Source organism: Leiobunum rupestre, chromosome 2 (assembly GCF_980474605.1).
Source record: "Leiobunum rupestre chromosome 2, qqLeiRupe1.1.hap1, whole genome shotgun sequence".
NCBI classification, from domain to species: Eukaryota; Metazoa; Arthropoda; class Arachnida; order Opiliones; family Sclerosomatidae; genus Leiobunum; species Leiobunum rupestre.
Genome location: NC_143385.1, coordinates 63,835,128 through 63,851,351, shown reverse-complemented (window position 1 = coordinate 63,851,351; position 16,224 = coordinate 63,835,128). Strand labels below are relative to the sequence as shown.

The 16,224-nt window shown below is 36.4% G+C and overlaps 2 protein-coding genes across 7 annotated transcripts in view; one reads left to right on the top strand and one right to left on the bottom strand.

Annotated features, from left to right (window-relative positions):
• Positions 1-1,558, top strand: part of Pisd (phosphatidylserine decarboxylase) — a 29,178-nt gene extending 27,620 nt beyond the window's left edge. For 4 of the 5 annotated variants that reach the window (XM_090166075.1, XM_090166073.1, XM_090166071.1 and 1 more), the window contains exons 6-8: positions 63-216; positions 279-439; positions 1,014-1,558. In XM_090166075.1, coding sequence (XP_090022201.1) covers positions 63-216; positions 279-439; positions 1,014-1,256 — 558 coding nt within the window. In that variant the 3' untranslated portion in view covers positions 1,257-1,558. The remainder of the gene's footprint in view (positions 1-62; positions 217-278; positions 440-1,013) is intronic. The other variant, XM_090166074.1, reaches the window with a different exon arrangement.
• A 730-nt stretch (positions 1,559-2,288) lies between these two features.
• LOC149958710 (uncharacterized) overlaps positions 2,289-16,224 on the bottom strand; it is a 74,987-nt gene continuing 61,051 nt past the window's right edge. For both annotated transcript variants that reach the window (XM_090166062.1, XM_090166061.1), the window contains exons 2-4: positions 5,871-6,304; positions 4,431-4,718; positions 2,289-3,606 (exon numbers count right to left, since the gene is read on the bottom strand). In XM_090166062.1, coding sequence (XP_090022188.1) covers positions 2,792-3,606; positions 4,431-4,718; positions 5,871-6,201 — 1,434 coding nt within the window. In that variant the 5' untranslated portion in view covers positions 6,202-6,304 and the 3' untranslated portion in view covers positions 2,289-2,791. The remainder of the gene's footprint in view (positions 3,607-4,430; positions 4,719-5,870; positions 6,305-16,224) is intronic.

Below are 16,224 nucleotides of genomic sequence, written 5' to 3'. Positions count from 1 at the left end.
TATTTATTTAAAATTTTATGTAAATTATTGAAATTGTTCTTAATTATATAAATATCCTGTAGGATGATACCGTTAATCAAGCTGACTACGAGAAATCTCTACTAAAAAATGAAGACAACAAGCTCTACCATGCCATCGTATATCTAGCCCCTGGTGACTACCATCGATTTCACTCGCCTGCGGATTGGCAAGTTCAGTTCAGGAGGCATTTTCCAGGTACAATTAATTTAAAAATCAATTTTTATCAAACTATTTAAGTAACTTATAAAACCATGTAGGGCATTTATTGAGTGTTCGTCCAGGCCTCGTATCGTGGATTGCTGGCCTATTTAACATTAATGAAAGAGTTGTTTATACTGGAGAATGGAAACATGGATTCTTTTCGATGATTGCTGTAGGAGCGACCTCTGTAGGTTCCATTAAAATTTATTGTGATAAGGTAAGTTTAATTTCATTTTAAGGGGTTTATTATGCAGAATTTAGCTTTTTAATTTGTTAGACATTGGTGGTATTGTAATAGCACATAGGCTTCGAGCTTAGGAAATATAGCGCCATCTGCCTTAATTTCTGTAAACTAAATATGTGAAGAAAAAGCAGACGACTTTTGAATTTCAATGTTTTTTGGTTGAAACTTTCAGCTTTAATACAGTAAGTTGTGTAGAGATAATTTTGAAGGAGCAGACAGCTTTCATATATTCAAATTAAAACTCGGTCGGTAGGTGGTGATTCTTCTGAGCAAAATTTAAACTATGCACGAAGCTTATAGCACAAATTTGGTAATTACAATACCACCCATCTCTAGATTCATTGCTGAACCCTATTTTAGTAAAACAATTGTTTCTAAAGTCACAAGACTTTTGCTAATTAATAATTCAACCATGAGTAAAAATGTTTTTACTTTCGCGGCACCTACACTGAAAGTTATAGTATAATACCTGGTCTGGCTGGCTTGTGGCTTTTTTCTTTTAAATTTTGTTTTTTAAATAATAATAATAATTTTCTTTATTTTTAAGGATCTAGTTACTAACTGTAAGAAGAATAAGCATGGCTCTTATCACGATCAAGTGATAGGTGATACTACCACTAACGGCGTTGAATTTAAAAAGGGTGATCCTTTTGGTGAATTTAATTTTGGCTCAACAATTGTGTTGGTGTTCGAAGCGCCCAAAGACTTCCAGTTTGAAGTTGAAAATGGACAAAAAGTTCAATATGGGCAGCTACTATCTGCTTGTAAAGAACAAAATAAAAGTTCATAGAATTAACACACCCAAAGTTTTCTAGTCTTACTCCAATTAGTTTCACTCGTGCCAATTCTGATTTAATTTATATCACTAGTATTGTTGTAATTTTTATACTTTTTACCCTTGTTACATAGCTATGTGTAGTTTTCTTTTGACAAGTGGCCACAAGCTATGAACTTTTGATAGAACGGTGATAATTTTAAGAAACGTAGCTTAGGCTAAATGTACATATGTATATATAGATGTTGACTAGGCAATTTTTGTATTTATGAAATTTGTAAAGAAAATCAGAATGTTCGAATTAAATGTACTTTATTACAAATTCAAAAATTCCTGTTTTAAAACTAACGATTTAACATACATTTTTTGACATTTTTCTTTATCCTGATATATTATATAAAAAGAATTTACGGAGTTTTTTTAAAAGTTCCGTTAATTTATTGCTATAATTTACAGTTTACTAAAAAGAAGCTGACACTGTAATTTCTTAATATATCTGCCTAGGAGGAATGACACATTAAGCGATTACAGTTGGTGACTAGCTTAAAACTTAGATATTAGACACCCAAGATTGAAAAAGTTGTTTTGGATAGGGTACAATAATTAAAAATTATAGCAAACTAATTATTTTTGGTAACATTTTGAGCTTGTATAGAGTTTTTTGTTAGGTTGTTAAATTAAATCTTTCGGAAAGATCAGGTTTAAAAATAATTGGAATACTTCGCCAAAATGTTGACTAGGTGGCGAATTTTTAAATACGGTAAAATAACTAAATTACATCATTTAAATTGCCACTTTTTAAAGTTAAATGTATCGTTTGAACAAGAAAAATTATTTCACTCATTTGAAATTGGTTTACCCATAGTTTTTTTTTAAATCAAGGCTTCTAAGCCTTGGCAAATGTTTTATAGAACTTGAAAGTATTTACAATTTCTTTTTTTATCTAAATCTATGGATAAAAACTAAAAATATTTCTAGAAACATTTAAATTAAGCTATTTTGGTATATGTAGAAAAGATTTATATATATTTTATTATAAAACTGGCCTATTACACGTGAAAAATATTTTCCCGCATATGCGAGATAAATAAGTTTCTAGTGTTTCACACTTTTTAAAACTTCGAAATATATCTTAAAATTCCACCGAAATTCAACCACCTTGGTTAAATTAAATCACGATTGACATTAGGAATGTTTGAATACAAAATTTTAATATATTTCGACCGAGGTTTAGTAAAATTTCGGTTGAATTTCAAACGGGACTGCAAATTTTCGCCATCTGGTGGTAACCTTTTGGACTTGAAAACGACAGCGGGCGTTTTCAAAAATACCGTTACGTAATTAGTAAAATCGAATGTCTTCACTGTCCATTTTGTGAGATCATTTAATCTGGTGTGTGTCGATGAAATTTAACATAATTAACCGTAAAATCTTGTACTAATTTTTTCGATTTTTCTTGGCAAAGTTACGTGGGTAGTTATATAATTTTTGTCCAAATCGGTAAGTTAAAAAATTTTGGCATTCATTTTGGTTTCTTTCCTTTTTTTTGCCTAATTTTTGCATTTAGGCCTGCGTCGTTTTTTGAAAGTTATGGCACGGTAGATCAAAGAAGATATTGTAGAGAGAAAACACAGTCCTAATAGGTAATAAAACACGATACCCATGTCCTGTTTCAACGCCATGGCGAATCCGTCATTTTCGCCCAAGCCCGGATCGTAGTCACCCACGCCCCTGGTGGTCAGCATTAAAACCGTGAACGATAAACTCTCCGAAAACGTCCAATCAGTTCGCAGGGAAATAATAGCCGTACCTACGACGAAATAAACCACGAAAACCAGGATCGCGAACACGACGATGACAATTTGATATTCCACATTCGGTACTAGAAACTCTACGGGGCATTGCAACAACTTGTTAACGGAGTTCTTAGCCGTTGGACTTCGGAGGGCGCAACGCTCGTTCCGGCAACTCGTTCCGTATTGACTGCCATCTAACGTCCCGCCGTGTATCATTCTGCCTTCGTTGTTGGTACGCGGTAGGCTCGACTTGCTGTACAATTGGTGGCTCGACGCGGCGCACGTGCCCCCTTTGTTGCCGCCTCCGGCCATGGCCGACTTCGCTCTCAAGGACGTCGACAATGAGCGCTCGTCGAGTTGCAGAGATGACTGGTGAAGAGGACATATCTTCCTGGGCGTCGAGGGCCGCGTCAGACAACAACAAAGACGAAGGACCATGAATGTCCAGCCGTCGGCCAGGACGGAGCCCGCCACCACCAACCAGAAAAAGGTCAGTGGAATTCCTAGAACTGCATAGATTGGGAATAGGACGCGACCTGCTGCGGAGTTTGGGGAAGTTGAGCCATATACTGTTGAAAGAAAAAAAATATTACGTTCAGCCCTAGTCCTTTCAAAGACGAGTCACGATCTTGTTATGGAGGTCAGCGCACTGTCGCTATTTTTGGTCAACTCGTTCGTCAGTTTTAAGCAGGGAAGAAATTTCACTGCCCTGTTTTGCGTCATATATAATGGTACCCCAAAACTACATGTAAGGAATTTTATGTTAAAAATATAACCTTTTGCATATTTTACTGCAAACATAAAATACATAATACAAAAGCCTTTATTCCTTTTACCGTAATTTCCCGTTTAATATTCTTATTAGTTCCACAAGAGGTCGTTAGATGGCGCGACGAGACAGTGATATTTTCCCATAAAAGTACTCTTCTACCCGACCCGGAACATCATACTGTACAGGTTTTATTCAATCTGCCTTAATTTACGTGGGATGGTGGAGTAGTTAGCACTTTCGCCTCGCAGCAAGAGGAGCCGGGTTCGATCCCAGCTGGTGGCACTGGTTGAAAACTCGGAACAACTCCTTCTGCGTTCCACCACCCTCTTACGCATTGTAACCCGGCCACCTGAATTAATGGCTTTAAAAGTCGCTTGATGATGGTGCCTTGGGTACTAGCCTAGCTGATTATTATTATTACGCTCTAAAAATCACATTATTTCAACCAGCGTTCGATAGATGGCGCGACGAGACACACGAATATTTTTTTATCTATGTACTCTCTCTCTTCCCTAGCCAGGAGGAGACTACAATTGTGACGAACAAGTAACAATTCGTTATATGGGTAGAGATAGGCCCGTGCTCTGACCTTTCCATAAATATATTCGGGACTAGTCATACCTGTCCCCGTCATGGCGGAGATACTGAAAGCCAGCCCGCCTCCGAAAGTCCATTGTTTCCCGCGCATCGGGTCGTTATACCTTCGGTACCCTCTTTGATAGGCCTTCATCAAGTCCCTCTCGAATGTACCCAAGTAGTTGTATATTGTTTTGGCCCACAAGTCTTCGTATGGTTTCAGTTGACGTAATTCGGTGGCTAAGAGGATTGCCGTGTCGTTTCTCCATCTTTCGACGTGAGCATTATGACGAACGTCTTCGTTGGTTTCCATTACGGAGAACATTACGCCACCTATCAAATTTTTAAGCAGTTAATTTTAATAATATTACAATTTATACGGAGATTAAAGGCCAACGCAAGTGAGCTAGCATATGTGTGCGAAGTGCGAAATTTACCGTAGACTCTGCGTGGCCCTCGCCAGTCCGAGTGTGGGCTTGAGGGTTAACAAAGCATGTCACCTTTTCCTTTTTTCGTAGCTCACTTGCGTTGCCCTTTAAACAAATTAAACAAAAGTGGCGCGGTGCAAACCTACACGGAAGAAACCGGTAAAATGGCATGTGGTGGGGGAAACCTACGTGTCAGAAACGGCTGAAATTGCGTCATGGTGGGAGACACCTACGTGGCAGAAGCTCCTAAAATGGCACCGTGAGAGTGTGGAAAGGGGGAGACTGTGGCAGGGTCTAGTTCTATAGAAGTTCCCCCGTGGCTCTTGGGTACTACGCTAGAAGTATGAACTTTAATGTCAGAGTGCAATTTGAGTAGATTCTGCCATTTATAAATTTGTAAGTTTCCCCAACGCCCCGTTTGTCAAACTTTACAGCGTACAGTTTTATGTTTGTTATTGTGCTTTTCACGTTCTCTCAATTGTTTTGGCAATCACAGTCTGAGACAAAGAACGAAATAACGGTAACGCAAAATATGAAAATATATTGAAAACCACGCCTTTTATCTTTTCAGAGCTAATGGGGGAAGGTTCTCTCTCCCTTTAGTCGAAAAATATCGTCGGTAAATCAAGAAAGAAGATGCTATAGCAGCACCCAAAAAATTATCTGCTAGCGTGAATTCATTATTGCTCAGACCGCCCTGTTTAGAATCGTATATTGGATCTTTAGATTGGAAATTAAGAAGATTAATCTAGCATAGAAACTACTCGTCATAGTGAAGTTCCAAAACCACCGACGAATTCCTGAAATTTCAAACATTAGATCTTCCAAGAATCGCGCTTATTTATTGTTAATGTTTATTAAATTAAAGTTATGTGATAATTTCAACGACCTCCCATAAAACTCTCGGTATAGCCGGGATCGAGTTGGGGCAAGACAACGAGGGGGTGCCAGCCACAGAGAAAGATCATATTTACGACCGCCTGTAAGCCTTTCGGGTTAGCAAGGACCGCGACACTTTACAACCAACGAAAATATATATTTTTTTTGTTTTTGTTACCTATCATGGCGTAGAGAATAACAATTAAGGTAAGGGACACTTTACGTATGGCCCCTTTCCATGTGCGGCAGAACTGCCGACAAGGATTATGGTCGACTTCTTCGTAAAGGTCCACGGAACCATTTGGACGCTTGTAACAGTACGGTGTGTCTTCTAGTTCCATGTCTTTGCCACAGTCGAAATCGGTGGCGCTAGATAGTGTTTGATGGAAGGTTTTGGGGTCGTAGAGCCCACCTCTGCTCCCGGCAGAGAGATCTCGATGGTGAGCTGAGTTTCCCAGACTCTCGATCCCCGAGTTGAGCGTGTAAATGTGACCTGGAGGTGGTTCCATGGTGGCTGGTACGGTTTGGTTTTCAGGGTTTCCGGTGTTGAACCTTAGTCAGCTTCGGAAATGTGGTTGGCGTGGTGGTTCCATGATTTAAATTCAGCGTATTCTATGAATAAACAAAAGTGTTTTTTAAAAGAAAGTTTTAAAATAGCTTATTTCTCGCATTGTTAGTTTTCATGAAAACAAATATCTGGCAAACGTGTAAAATACAAATTCATCAAAAGGCTAATACCAAGAATACCAAGAATGTATACATTCTTGGTAATACGCAAATTGCGCATGTAAAATTATAAATATAATACGCCGAGACTAAAATGCCATCTACTATCAGAAAATATAAACGCTTAATATTTAAAATTTGCGATAATTAGATAACTACATTATAAAAAAGCCGTAGCACTTGTTAGCAAGTGGAGGTTCTATCATGGCCACCCTTATTTTGAAAAGGCCGTGTTATTAGAGATGGCCATGAATGTAGCCGATTCTTCGAAAAATGCGACTTCAATGGAGAGCGTGGTGTCATCTATTTATGGAAAAGGGAGCTAAATTTAAAATCGCCAAATGATAACGTCGTCAGAGAGCCATTGTAGAGTATTATAGGTAGACATCTTATACTCTATTTAGTGGGATTTAACCTAAATTATATATCCCATGTAAAAATATTGTTTATAATTTCTGTAATTTATGTTATTGACCAATCTACAAGCGATCCAATCAACGCGAGGGGTACCTATCAGTACCGCCTTTTTGATTTCACGTTAGTGACATCTATAGAAAAAAGAGCTAATTCACGTCGAGCCGCCACTGGCTTTAAATCATTAAATTCAGCTCTAATAAAAATTGCATCTACTTAATTAGGAGTTAAATCAATTTTATTCTATTTATTTATTTATTATATTTAATATATTTTTATTACATATTATGGATTTATTATACACGTTGTCTCGATTAAAAAATTATAACGTTCTTAGAACCGATACTAGATGGCGTCTTATTCTTAAAATTCCTAATTTAAGTTGAAATATTTTCTTAATATCCCACTGGATTCGAGCGAGAGTAAGGAGTAGGCTTATACATTATTGGTCCATTGAAGTTTCAAGGCACCGAATATTTCCCTGTACGAAAGACATTAATTAGTCAAAGCTTTAATTTTAACGCAATTATTTCTGCCAATACTGATTAAATATTAAATCTAATGCAAGATCATTTTTATTCGTTGCAACGGCGGTTCCTTTGATATCGCAAACCAAATTACTAATGTATTATTTTTGTGCACGCGTTTCGATAACCCTGGTATCGATCTAAAAAATAATTGTTTACCCAAAAAATTAAGTTGCTCCCTTTATCTTTGTAAAATTGAAAAGCGAAGCGTCAACCTTGATGGGAATTTTTCTTATGGATTTTTGGCGTACTCCTAATTATCAGTTGGCCCATTAATTTTACATTTTCACTTCGCTTCGCTTAGATCTAGGCTTATGACCGCATCGCTGCTCGCACTATTTAATAAAGCAAAGTCTTTAAGCCTTTACTACTCGCTCTATGAACAGTAAAATCCATTTGTAACTGGGTTTAATTAATCTTATTAAAGTAGCCATCCAAGCTCGTTGCAAAATCGGAGAATTCCCTTTAGGGGAGAACCGAGGCTTAAGGTGATGCTATTTTTGAATTTTGACAGAATTTCGCTGATTTGTCTTTTGTAAAAATATTCTCGAAAAGTTTTGGAATCACTTGCGGCCGTGGAATTACTTTTAAAATCTGATTATGAATTACTGATGCATTGAGTTATTTAGTCTTTAATTTCCTGTTTCTCTCTTTGGAGAGACTCGAGTCGAGAGAAAGGTTAAGCCTCGGTATTTAAGCCTTGGTCTTTTAGTTTATTTTCCATTTTCTAAGCAAACGGAAAATGATTAATTATTCTGTCAGTTATAACTCGGGATTTCAGGTTGTATTTTGCTACAGCCCCTTTGTTGTTCGATTCGTTTATCGTTTATAAATAAATTAAAAATTTAACTTTACATATTATAAAATACTATGAATAGAGTGATTTTATTTTAAACAAAGCTCTAATTTCTAAACAAATGTAGCTTAAATAAATATATTTTATCATTGGTAATATATATTGTCGAAATTAGCCATAGAACTAAATTCTAGGTAATTTAAAATGCCATTTTAGTAGAGTTTGTTTTGCGTCTATAAATGTGGACGTCGCCATGCTGAACAAACATCGACCGGTAATGCTGTTGTCATGGTTGTTCGTTAATAGGCTGCTCGCTACATTTATGGTCGTTGAATGTCACTAGTGTTACCCAGAATTCTAACTACACACGAGGTGTACAGAGGTCATATAAGAGATTTTTCTATGAACCTTCTACAGAGGTCACAAGCGCTCCACAATTTTTAAAGGGACTTTCAAGAGACCCTCTAGTCAATTTAAAATACGTCATTCGGTCGCCGTTCGTTGTGAAGCCAAAGTTACGACCGAATGACGTATTTCAAATCGACTAGGTCTTTCATGAAAGTCCCTTTAATTTTTATTTCTTTGTAAAGGTGGAAGCAGATGTCACTAGTGCACCATAGGTGTGATAAATTCATATCATAAAATTGACCCCCCAAAAATCAGAGGTTACCGATGCTACCCCAATGCCCAACTTTATTAATTTTATGTAGTCCGAAAAAGCTAAAGCTATTAATTTAAAATTTTCACACTCTTCTGACGCGTGAAGTTAATTTTCAAGAAAAACTACCACCCAAAAAAATAAATTTCGAAACGAAAAAAATCTGACAATGTAAATTAATAACAAAATTATTCGAACTAGACTATTTATCATAATGAGTTTGGTAAGATTAATTATTCCATTTGGTTTTATTTTTTTGCTAGGGTTCGGCTGTTAAAAGATATATTGGTGACAGCGTAGCAAAAAAATATCGACTTCTTTTTACCCCTTTAGTTCCAGCTTGAAATTTTTTCGCTAAGCCTTGGCACTCGCATAATATTTCAAAAGTTGCCTCTATGACTCGCTAGATGGCACTAGCGGCGCTAATGACTTGTTTTCTGTTATGGCCGACCCCAGATTTTTTCCGCTCCTTTTTCGGAGTTTTCATTTTTTTCTTTACTACAACAGGCCTTTGACATAACGACTTTAAATATGGTGTGATATTAAGAGATTTCTTAGGCTACGAAAAAAGTGGCCGAGGCTTAAAGTTTCAGACTTTATTCTTTAAAACTATGTTAAGATGAAAATGACTTCATTTTTCATAATATATCTTTTTTTCTTCTTCGTCGTCCTTTAAGAAAAGTTGAAAGTTATAGTAAAAAAAATTGCTTCTGTGTCATTAGGCTCCGTTTTCTTTATGGCACCAAGGCTTAAGTTTAGGCCTAATATAATTTCTACCTAATAGACGAATAATTTGTTACGGTGGGGGAGCTAAATTTGGATTCTTCACAAAATGCTATAAATCGACACCCAAGATTGTTTTTGCTCTATGCGATTACTTCAGGATGACGTCACTCCTATTTCCTCCAAGCGGCGGATTTTGGAAGCTGATCGGTAGAATTGGGAAAGCTGACGATATTTTAACATGGTTTCCATGCAATCATCGTTCTTTTGCAATAACTGGAGAACAGGGTTGCCGTAAATGTTTTGGTGTTAAATAAATGAATTGGAGCAAAATAATGCATGGAAACCCTGTTAAAATATCATCTGCTCCTCCAATTCTATTAATCAGCTTCCAAAATCCGCCGCTTGGAGGAAATAGGAATGACGTCCATTGTTGGAATTAAATTATTACTGATTTCAAAGTATCCCTAAAATTAATGTTTTTATTATTCTCTTCAAAACTATGTCCTTATTTACTTGTGGAGTTGGAATAGGCTTCGAGCTTAGAAAGTATAGCGCCATCTACTTTAATACCTGTCAATAGCAGACGACTTTTGAATATGAATGTTCTTTAGCTGAAACGTTCGGCTTTTATATCGAGATAATGTTGAATGAGCAGACAACTTTCACACATTCGATTTAAAACTCGGTCGGTAGGCGGCGGCACTTCTGACCAAAGTTTACACTACACACTAAGCCTATAGGGTCGGGTCTAACATCCATCTCCCTATATTAAAAGTGTTTTTAGTTTTTTTTTAAAATAACAGACGTCTTAAATATTATTGACCCCATAATTCCCATTATGTAGTTCTCATTTCGCCACCAACGAATTGGCGCTGTCAGCAACTGCCAGGTAATTTCGGCGAGGAATCTCTTTCGCCAGCTAACTTTTGATCGTAACCTAGTGAGAAATACTCAATTGAAAATTGTCATTAATTTTACCATATTTTGTTATTTTAAAAGAAGAGGTGAATATAGTATATTGATACTATTGAGATTTCTATCTAAAAGTATATTTGAGACTTCTATTTAGTTTGGTCTATCCGTCATCTGTTTAAATAATGGGTTCTACTACACCCAATAATATATAATCAGAGAAGATAATACTTCGTACGTATTTAATTATTATTTGAATGCCGCATCCTAAATAAAGCTATTATTAATAATTAGCATCTGTCTTCTATCGAATTATTAACCAACGTTAAGGTACTTATTTGGAAATTTTATATTAAACTAGTATTTATCGCTATTCTACGGAACCCAATAGCTATTCTACCAACCAGAGAATAGTTGAAATATAGTGTTTCGTCTATGTGTACTAGGGTTAACTTCGAATAAGAAATAAAGAATATGAGTGTTTTGTAAATATTTACATCTATCTATTGTGTATGTTTTGTTGAAATATTCCGGTTAATAATGGGTGTGTATAATGTTTCGTCAAGCGCTTGAAAAATGGATCTTGGTTTCAGCCTTGGTTATCTTTCTCTTTTGTAGGTTGAGGTTAAAAGGTCGTGGAAGAGTAAGACAGTCTACGTAATATAGAGTATGACAGTTAACACAATGGCCAATTGGCCATGGTCCACGGAGTGATTTTGGTCTTCTTTGTTTGGACTTTTCGGGGTGGGCACTCGGTGAAAAAGCTCTCGAAAACTGCTTTCGACGCTGCGCTCATCACTTCCGCTTTGAGCCTTATCGACGCCGACAAACACGCAGTCGCTTTCGATATGGGGAAATACGTATCAGCTCCACTGCTGGGTTGCCATACGGCATACAAAACAGGGAAATGTCAGGGAATTTGAAAATGGGCCTAAAAAGTCAGGGAATTTAAAAATGGGCCTAAAAAGTCAGGGAAATGTCAGGGAATTTAAAAATGGGCCTAAAAAGTCAGGGAAATGTCAGGGAATTTAAAAATGGGCCTAAAAAGTCAGGGAAATGTCAGGGAATTTAAAAATGGTCCTAAAAATCAGGGAAATGTCAGGGAATTTAAAAAAGGGCCTAAAAAGTCAGCTGAAGGTCAGGGAATTGAAAAATGGGCCTACAAAGTCAGGGAAATGTCAGGGAATTTGAAGAATTTGTAAAAATTCAGGGAAAAGTCAAGGAATTCAATTTTATCTCTACACTTTTTGAAGGTAATTTTATTCTAGATCTATGACAAATTCTATGATTATCATTTACTTCTTTGAAAGTTTGGCTAATTTTTTCAACATTGCAATAACCGTTTTACTGAAATATAAGTTCATTTAAATTTATTAACTTCTGATTAAAAATAAAAATTTTGCCTTAAAAAGTCAGAGAAAATCTCTTTAAATTTGAATCTAAAAATTTTGTGGCAAACTTGAGTACAAATCGTGTAGCTCCTCTTATTAATTACCACGTGGTAGCCGATTTGGCCTAAACTATTTTGGGATTTTACAACCCTATTTCTGGAAATTGCTCTAGAAATTAGTAAAGCTTAAACGCTGCAATTCCAAATTTATTACTAAATAAAATTTCAGCATTTATAGAAAACCTTGGAAAAAACTGCTTATGGAAAAGTTGTAAACATAAACAAATAGCCCTTATAAAAATTTAAAAGGGTCATTTTTGAAACTTAAAACAAGCCCTTTTAAAAATTTATAACAATACCTTTTCTAAGCCTGTGAAAACAGGACCCTTATAATAATTTTAAAATAATCAACTTACATTTTTTAAAAATGTCCTTCTAATAAATTTTAATTCAGGCCCTATATTTAATTACAAAAACAATACCCAGTACAAAAATTAAATTAAGCTCCAAATAATTTGGATCAAGTAACGTATAAAAAAATAAAACAAACAATTAATATTTTTAATAAGCTTCTAAAGAACGTAAAGACTATGCAATTAAAATTAACATCAATTGTTCTTGAAAATATCGAAAGAAAATTCTTCTCACCAGTCTCTATTTACAAAAATTTCGTCTTTTGTCTGTTTGAAGGAAACTCCTACATTGCGGTATGTTGATACTAACATCTGCGGTAGTTGTTACTGTCATAGTTCTACCACTAACTCACCAGTCTGGCTAGGATGCGTACATTAATCTCTAGAGAGGTTATATCCTTTAAACCGAGTATAAAATCAGACTGACGATGGTAGATCAACGAAATTTCACGTTTTTGGCGCTAGAAGCGCTGTTGTCGGATTTTTAGGGTGTAAGTGGCCATAATGATATTTTCAAAGAAGGTTCTGCTAAACGACTTAACGTGCAAACTGGGGGAAAACTCATATCGTAGTATATAATAGAATTACTATCTGAAATTTTCAAAACACGTAACTGCCTATACTTTCCAATGCTAAAGATTTTCTGAATAATCGATATAGAGCGTATAGAAGACTAAACTAGGATGTACTAACTTTCTGTTTTTTTTTTCAGTTTTGTCTTAGTACGTAGAAAGATGGCGATAGCGTTTCCGCCGATTGGTTACAAATCACCAAGACTCCTAGACTTTTCCAGTGCTTCCTTAGCCCTAGAAGCTCTCATCAGACGACACCAAAAAATGGGTTTATAATTCCTTTTTTATGGGTCACGATAGTACGACAATGGGTCACGATAGTACGACAATGGTCCACACGAGGGCTAAAGATTTGGTTTCCGTATTTCTTATTGTCGTCTGCTATTTTGTTTTCAGCATGAAATTTATAAATTAGGTTTAGCCTATTTAAAAATGTCGGCTATTTCAACACTAAGCGGAAAACGGGCCAAAGTTCCCGAGTCGGTGACGTTGTGAAATAGCATAATTTAATTGGTTGAATTTTTAATAGTTGGATATCTCGAAAAAAAAAGAATGTACACCAAAAAATCGGTCACCAATTAGCCTTTTCAGTTTACATAGAGCCACGTAGTGGCAAACGCGAGAAGCTCATGAACTGCTGGATTTTCGTCTGCTAAGCAGACGATTTTTCAATATAGCGTCTGCTTAGCAGACGAAAATCCAGCAGTTTATGAGCTTCTTGCATTTGCCACTACGTGGCTCAATGTAAACTGAAAAGGCTAATTGAAAAAAGTTGTTAAATATGCCTTCCAGGATCAGGACCTACCGTTTCGCGGGACAGTATTTGTTGAGTTGGAGAGTTAGGTCTAGTAAATGAACCTAATCAAATCGTGTTGGCGCCATCTATTGTGTTATTGGAAAACTAAACCTTAATATATTTTGCAAAAGTGTCTGCTTATAGAAACAGATGGCGCCAACACGATTGGACAAAGTTGAATCCCAGATTTGTTTGGATCTCTATTTATTCTACCTCATTGGAAAATATGAAGAGATAGAAAACAAAACACAATAATGTCGCATGTGTAGTCGGCCTGTCAGGTTGGAAAATAAGTATTCTGGGTGAGCAAACCTCTGCGCAAAGACTGCTCTGGGAAAAAATAGCGGGGGCAACGCCCCTGCAAATGTGGTGTCCAAACTAATTCGTCTTTAAACATTGTATAGTCTAAACGCAAACGGACAGACAAAGCAAATGTACAGACAAAAACGATAAGCCTCCCTTTAAACTCGATCTACCCAAAAATACACCAAACCGTCGTCAGCTTTCTTTCTGTTTTGCAGCTTTCTTGGCTGGAAAAGTGGGAATAAAGGAAGCGCGGGGAAATGTAACAAAAACGAAGATATCAAACAAAGCCGCCCCTTTTTTGATGGTCCCCCCCCGAGAACCCCCCCCCCGTCAATATCAAATCGGGAGCGTAAGAAAATATCGCCAATCCGCGCTTTCGAAAGGAACTGCAAAGACACTTCCGAAACGTAGCTTTACTTTTCCTACATCTGTTCCTTGATGCTTGTCACTATGAGTTTCATTTTATACAATGCTTAGGGGTTTTTTTTGGGCCTATCTGGCTCAGATCAAGCGTTTTCCAAACTTCATTTCTTTGTTTTGGAAAGAACTTCCGGTGGTACTTTCTCTCTGTGTTAGAGTTGAAAAAGAACTAAGCCTTGGTAATTAAAAAAAGTTTTGTTTTTACGGTTAGTGATAACACGGCCAACTTTGATCACGCGCTGTTCGCGCTATAGCGGCCAACCCATTCGTTGAAGTTTCTATGTTAACCTTCGAGCCAAAGATATCTGTATGAGTTGAGCGCCCCTAGCGGAATATTTGGTTTAAAATAGTTTATTTTATACAGACCAAAAGCGGGGAATTCAAACTTAGTCATATTAAAATTGTATTATTGTCATTTTTACGCAATTACCTTGGACAATTAAGTTTGTAAATATTAATAAATAAATAAATTAATAATTTAATTGCAAAAGTTGCCGATATATATGTAATATTTTAAATTAAGCGTATAAGACGCGTTAATAACACACGTTTTGCATTGAAGCCAATATAAAAAATCTGTGATTTTGGAGCGCCAAAATTCACCTAGTGGGAAAATCCTTGTTCGTGAAAATAAGGTGATTGGGTTGGCCGCTGTAGCGCGAACAGCGCGTGATCAAAGTTGGCCGTTTTGGTAATTAACGGGGAAAGAAAAGCGAAGAGATTTTCTTAATAGCTTTTCAATTCTTATAATTCTTTGGGGGAATCATCGGTATAATTAGCCTTTTTTTTGGTTGCACAGAGCCACGTAGCAGTCAATGCGAGAAACTCATAAGCTGATGAATTTTCGTCTTCTAAGTAGATGCTTTTTGGTTTTTCGTCTGTTTAGTAGACGAAAATATAGCAGTTAATAAACTTCTCGCGTTCGCCACTAGTAGCTCTATATAAACTGAAAAAGATAATTATCGTTTGCATGTTTGTGTTTTCAAAGCAAAGGCAGACATTTTAGCAGCCGAATGATCTTTCTACTATCAACGTAGTTGGCGCCATCTAACACCGTTTATCCGAAGCAGATACTATTTAAAATATGTAGAAACCGGTGAAAAAGAAATTAAATATTTATGGTTCAAGTTCAAATTTATTTTTCTGATGTTTTGTTTCACACTTTTTAGGATTTAAGGGCGAAGTCATGAGTGACTTATAGCCCTTATCTTTTCTGATAGTAGATGGCGCTTCAATCACTGCGTATTACATTGAAGCGTGTTCGGGCCTTATTATATACACGAGACTACGATATTTCAAAATGTAAATTCAACGAAACTTTGTAGTTAATAAATAAATAACAAGCTTCAAAATTTACTCAATTTAATTAAATTTTTGTCCCAATTAAAAATTTAAAAAATTTGCGAACTTTTATCTCATAATGAAACTATAAATTCCGCTTCGTTGCCTACTTTATAACGAAGTTGCGGCTATAGCGGCTTCAAAAAGCGCCCTCACTCGGCCGTATTTCTTAAGAAAACAGCTCTCTCTCTCTCTCTCTATACTTGGCCAATGGGCTATTAACGCCATCTGGAGGGTGGCCACGTCATAACTCTCGCCGAAAAAGTCCCGAGCTCGGCGTTTTCTCCGATTTGTTTTGGCGACAACTTAACCTGTTCCTATTTCCCACTACTGGACTCCGGTTTCTCCAGCCCTGTATATTATTGGCAAGTTAGGGTGTCCTTTTTTCGGTCGAACGCTGTTTTTAAGCCTCGGTAATAAACTGTTCGATGACGTCACTAGTTTTTTTATTCGTTTTATCGGCCAATATTTTCGCGAATAGAGAAAATCGAATTTACGATTGTTTTCATTTGTTTTTCCTCCCTACCTGTTATTT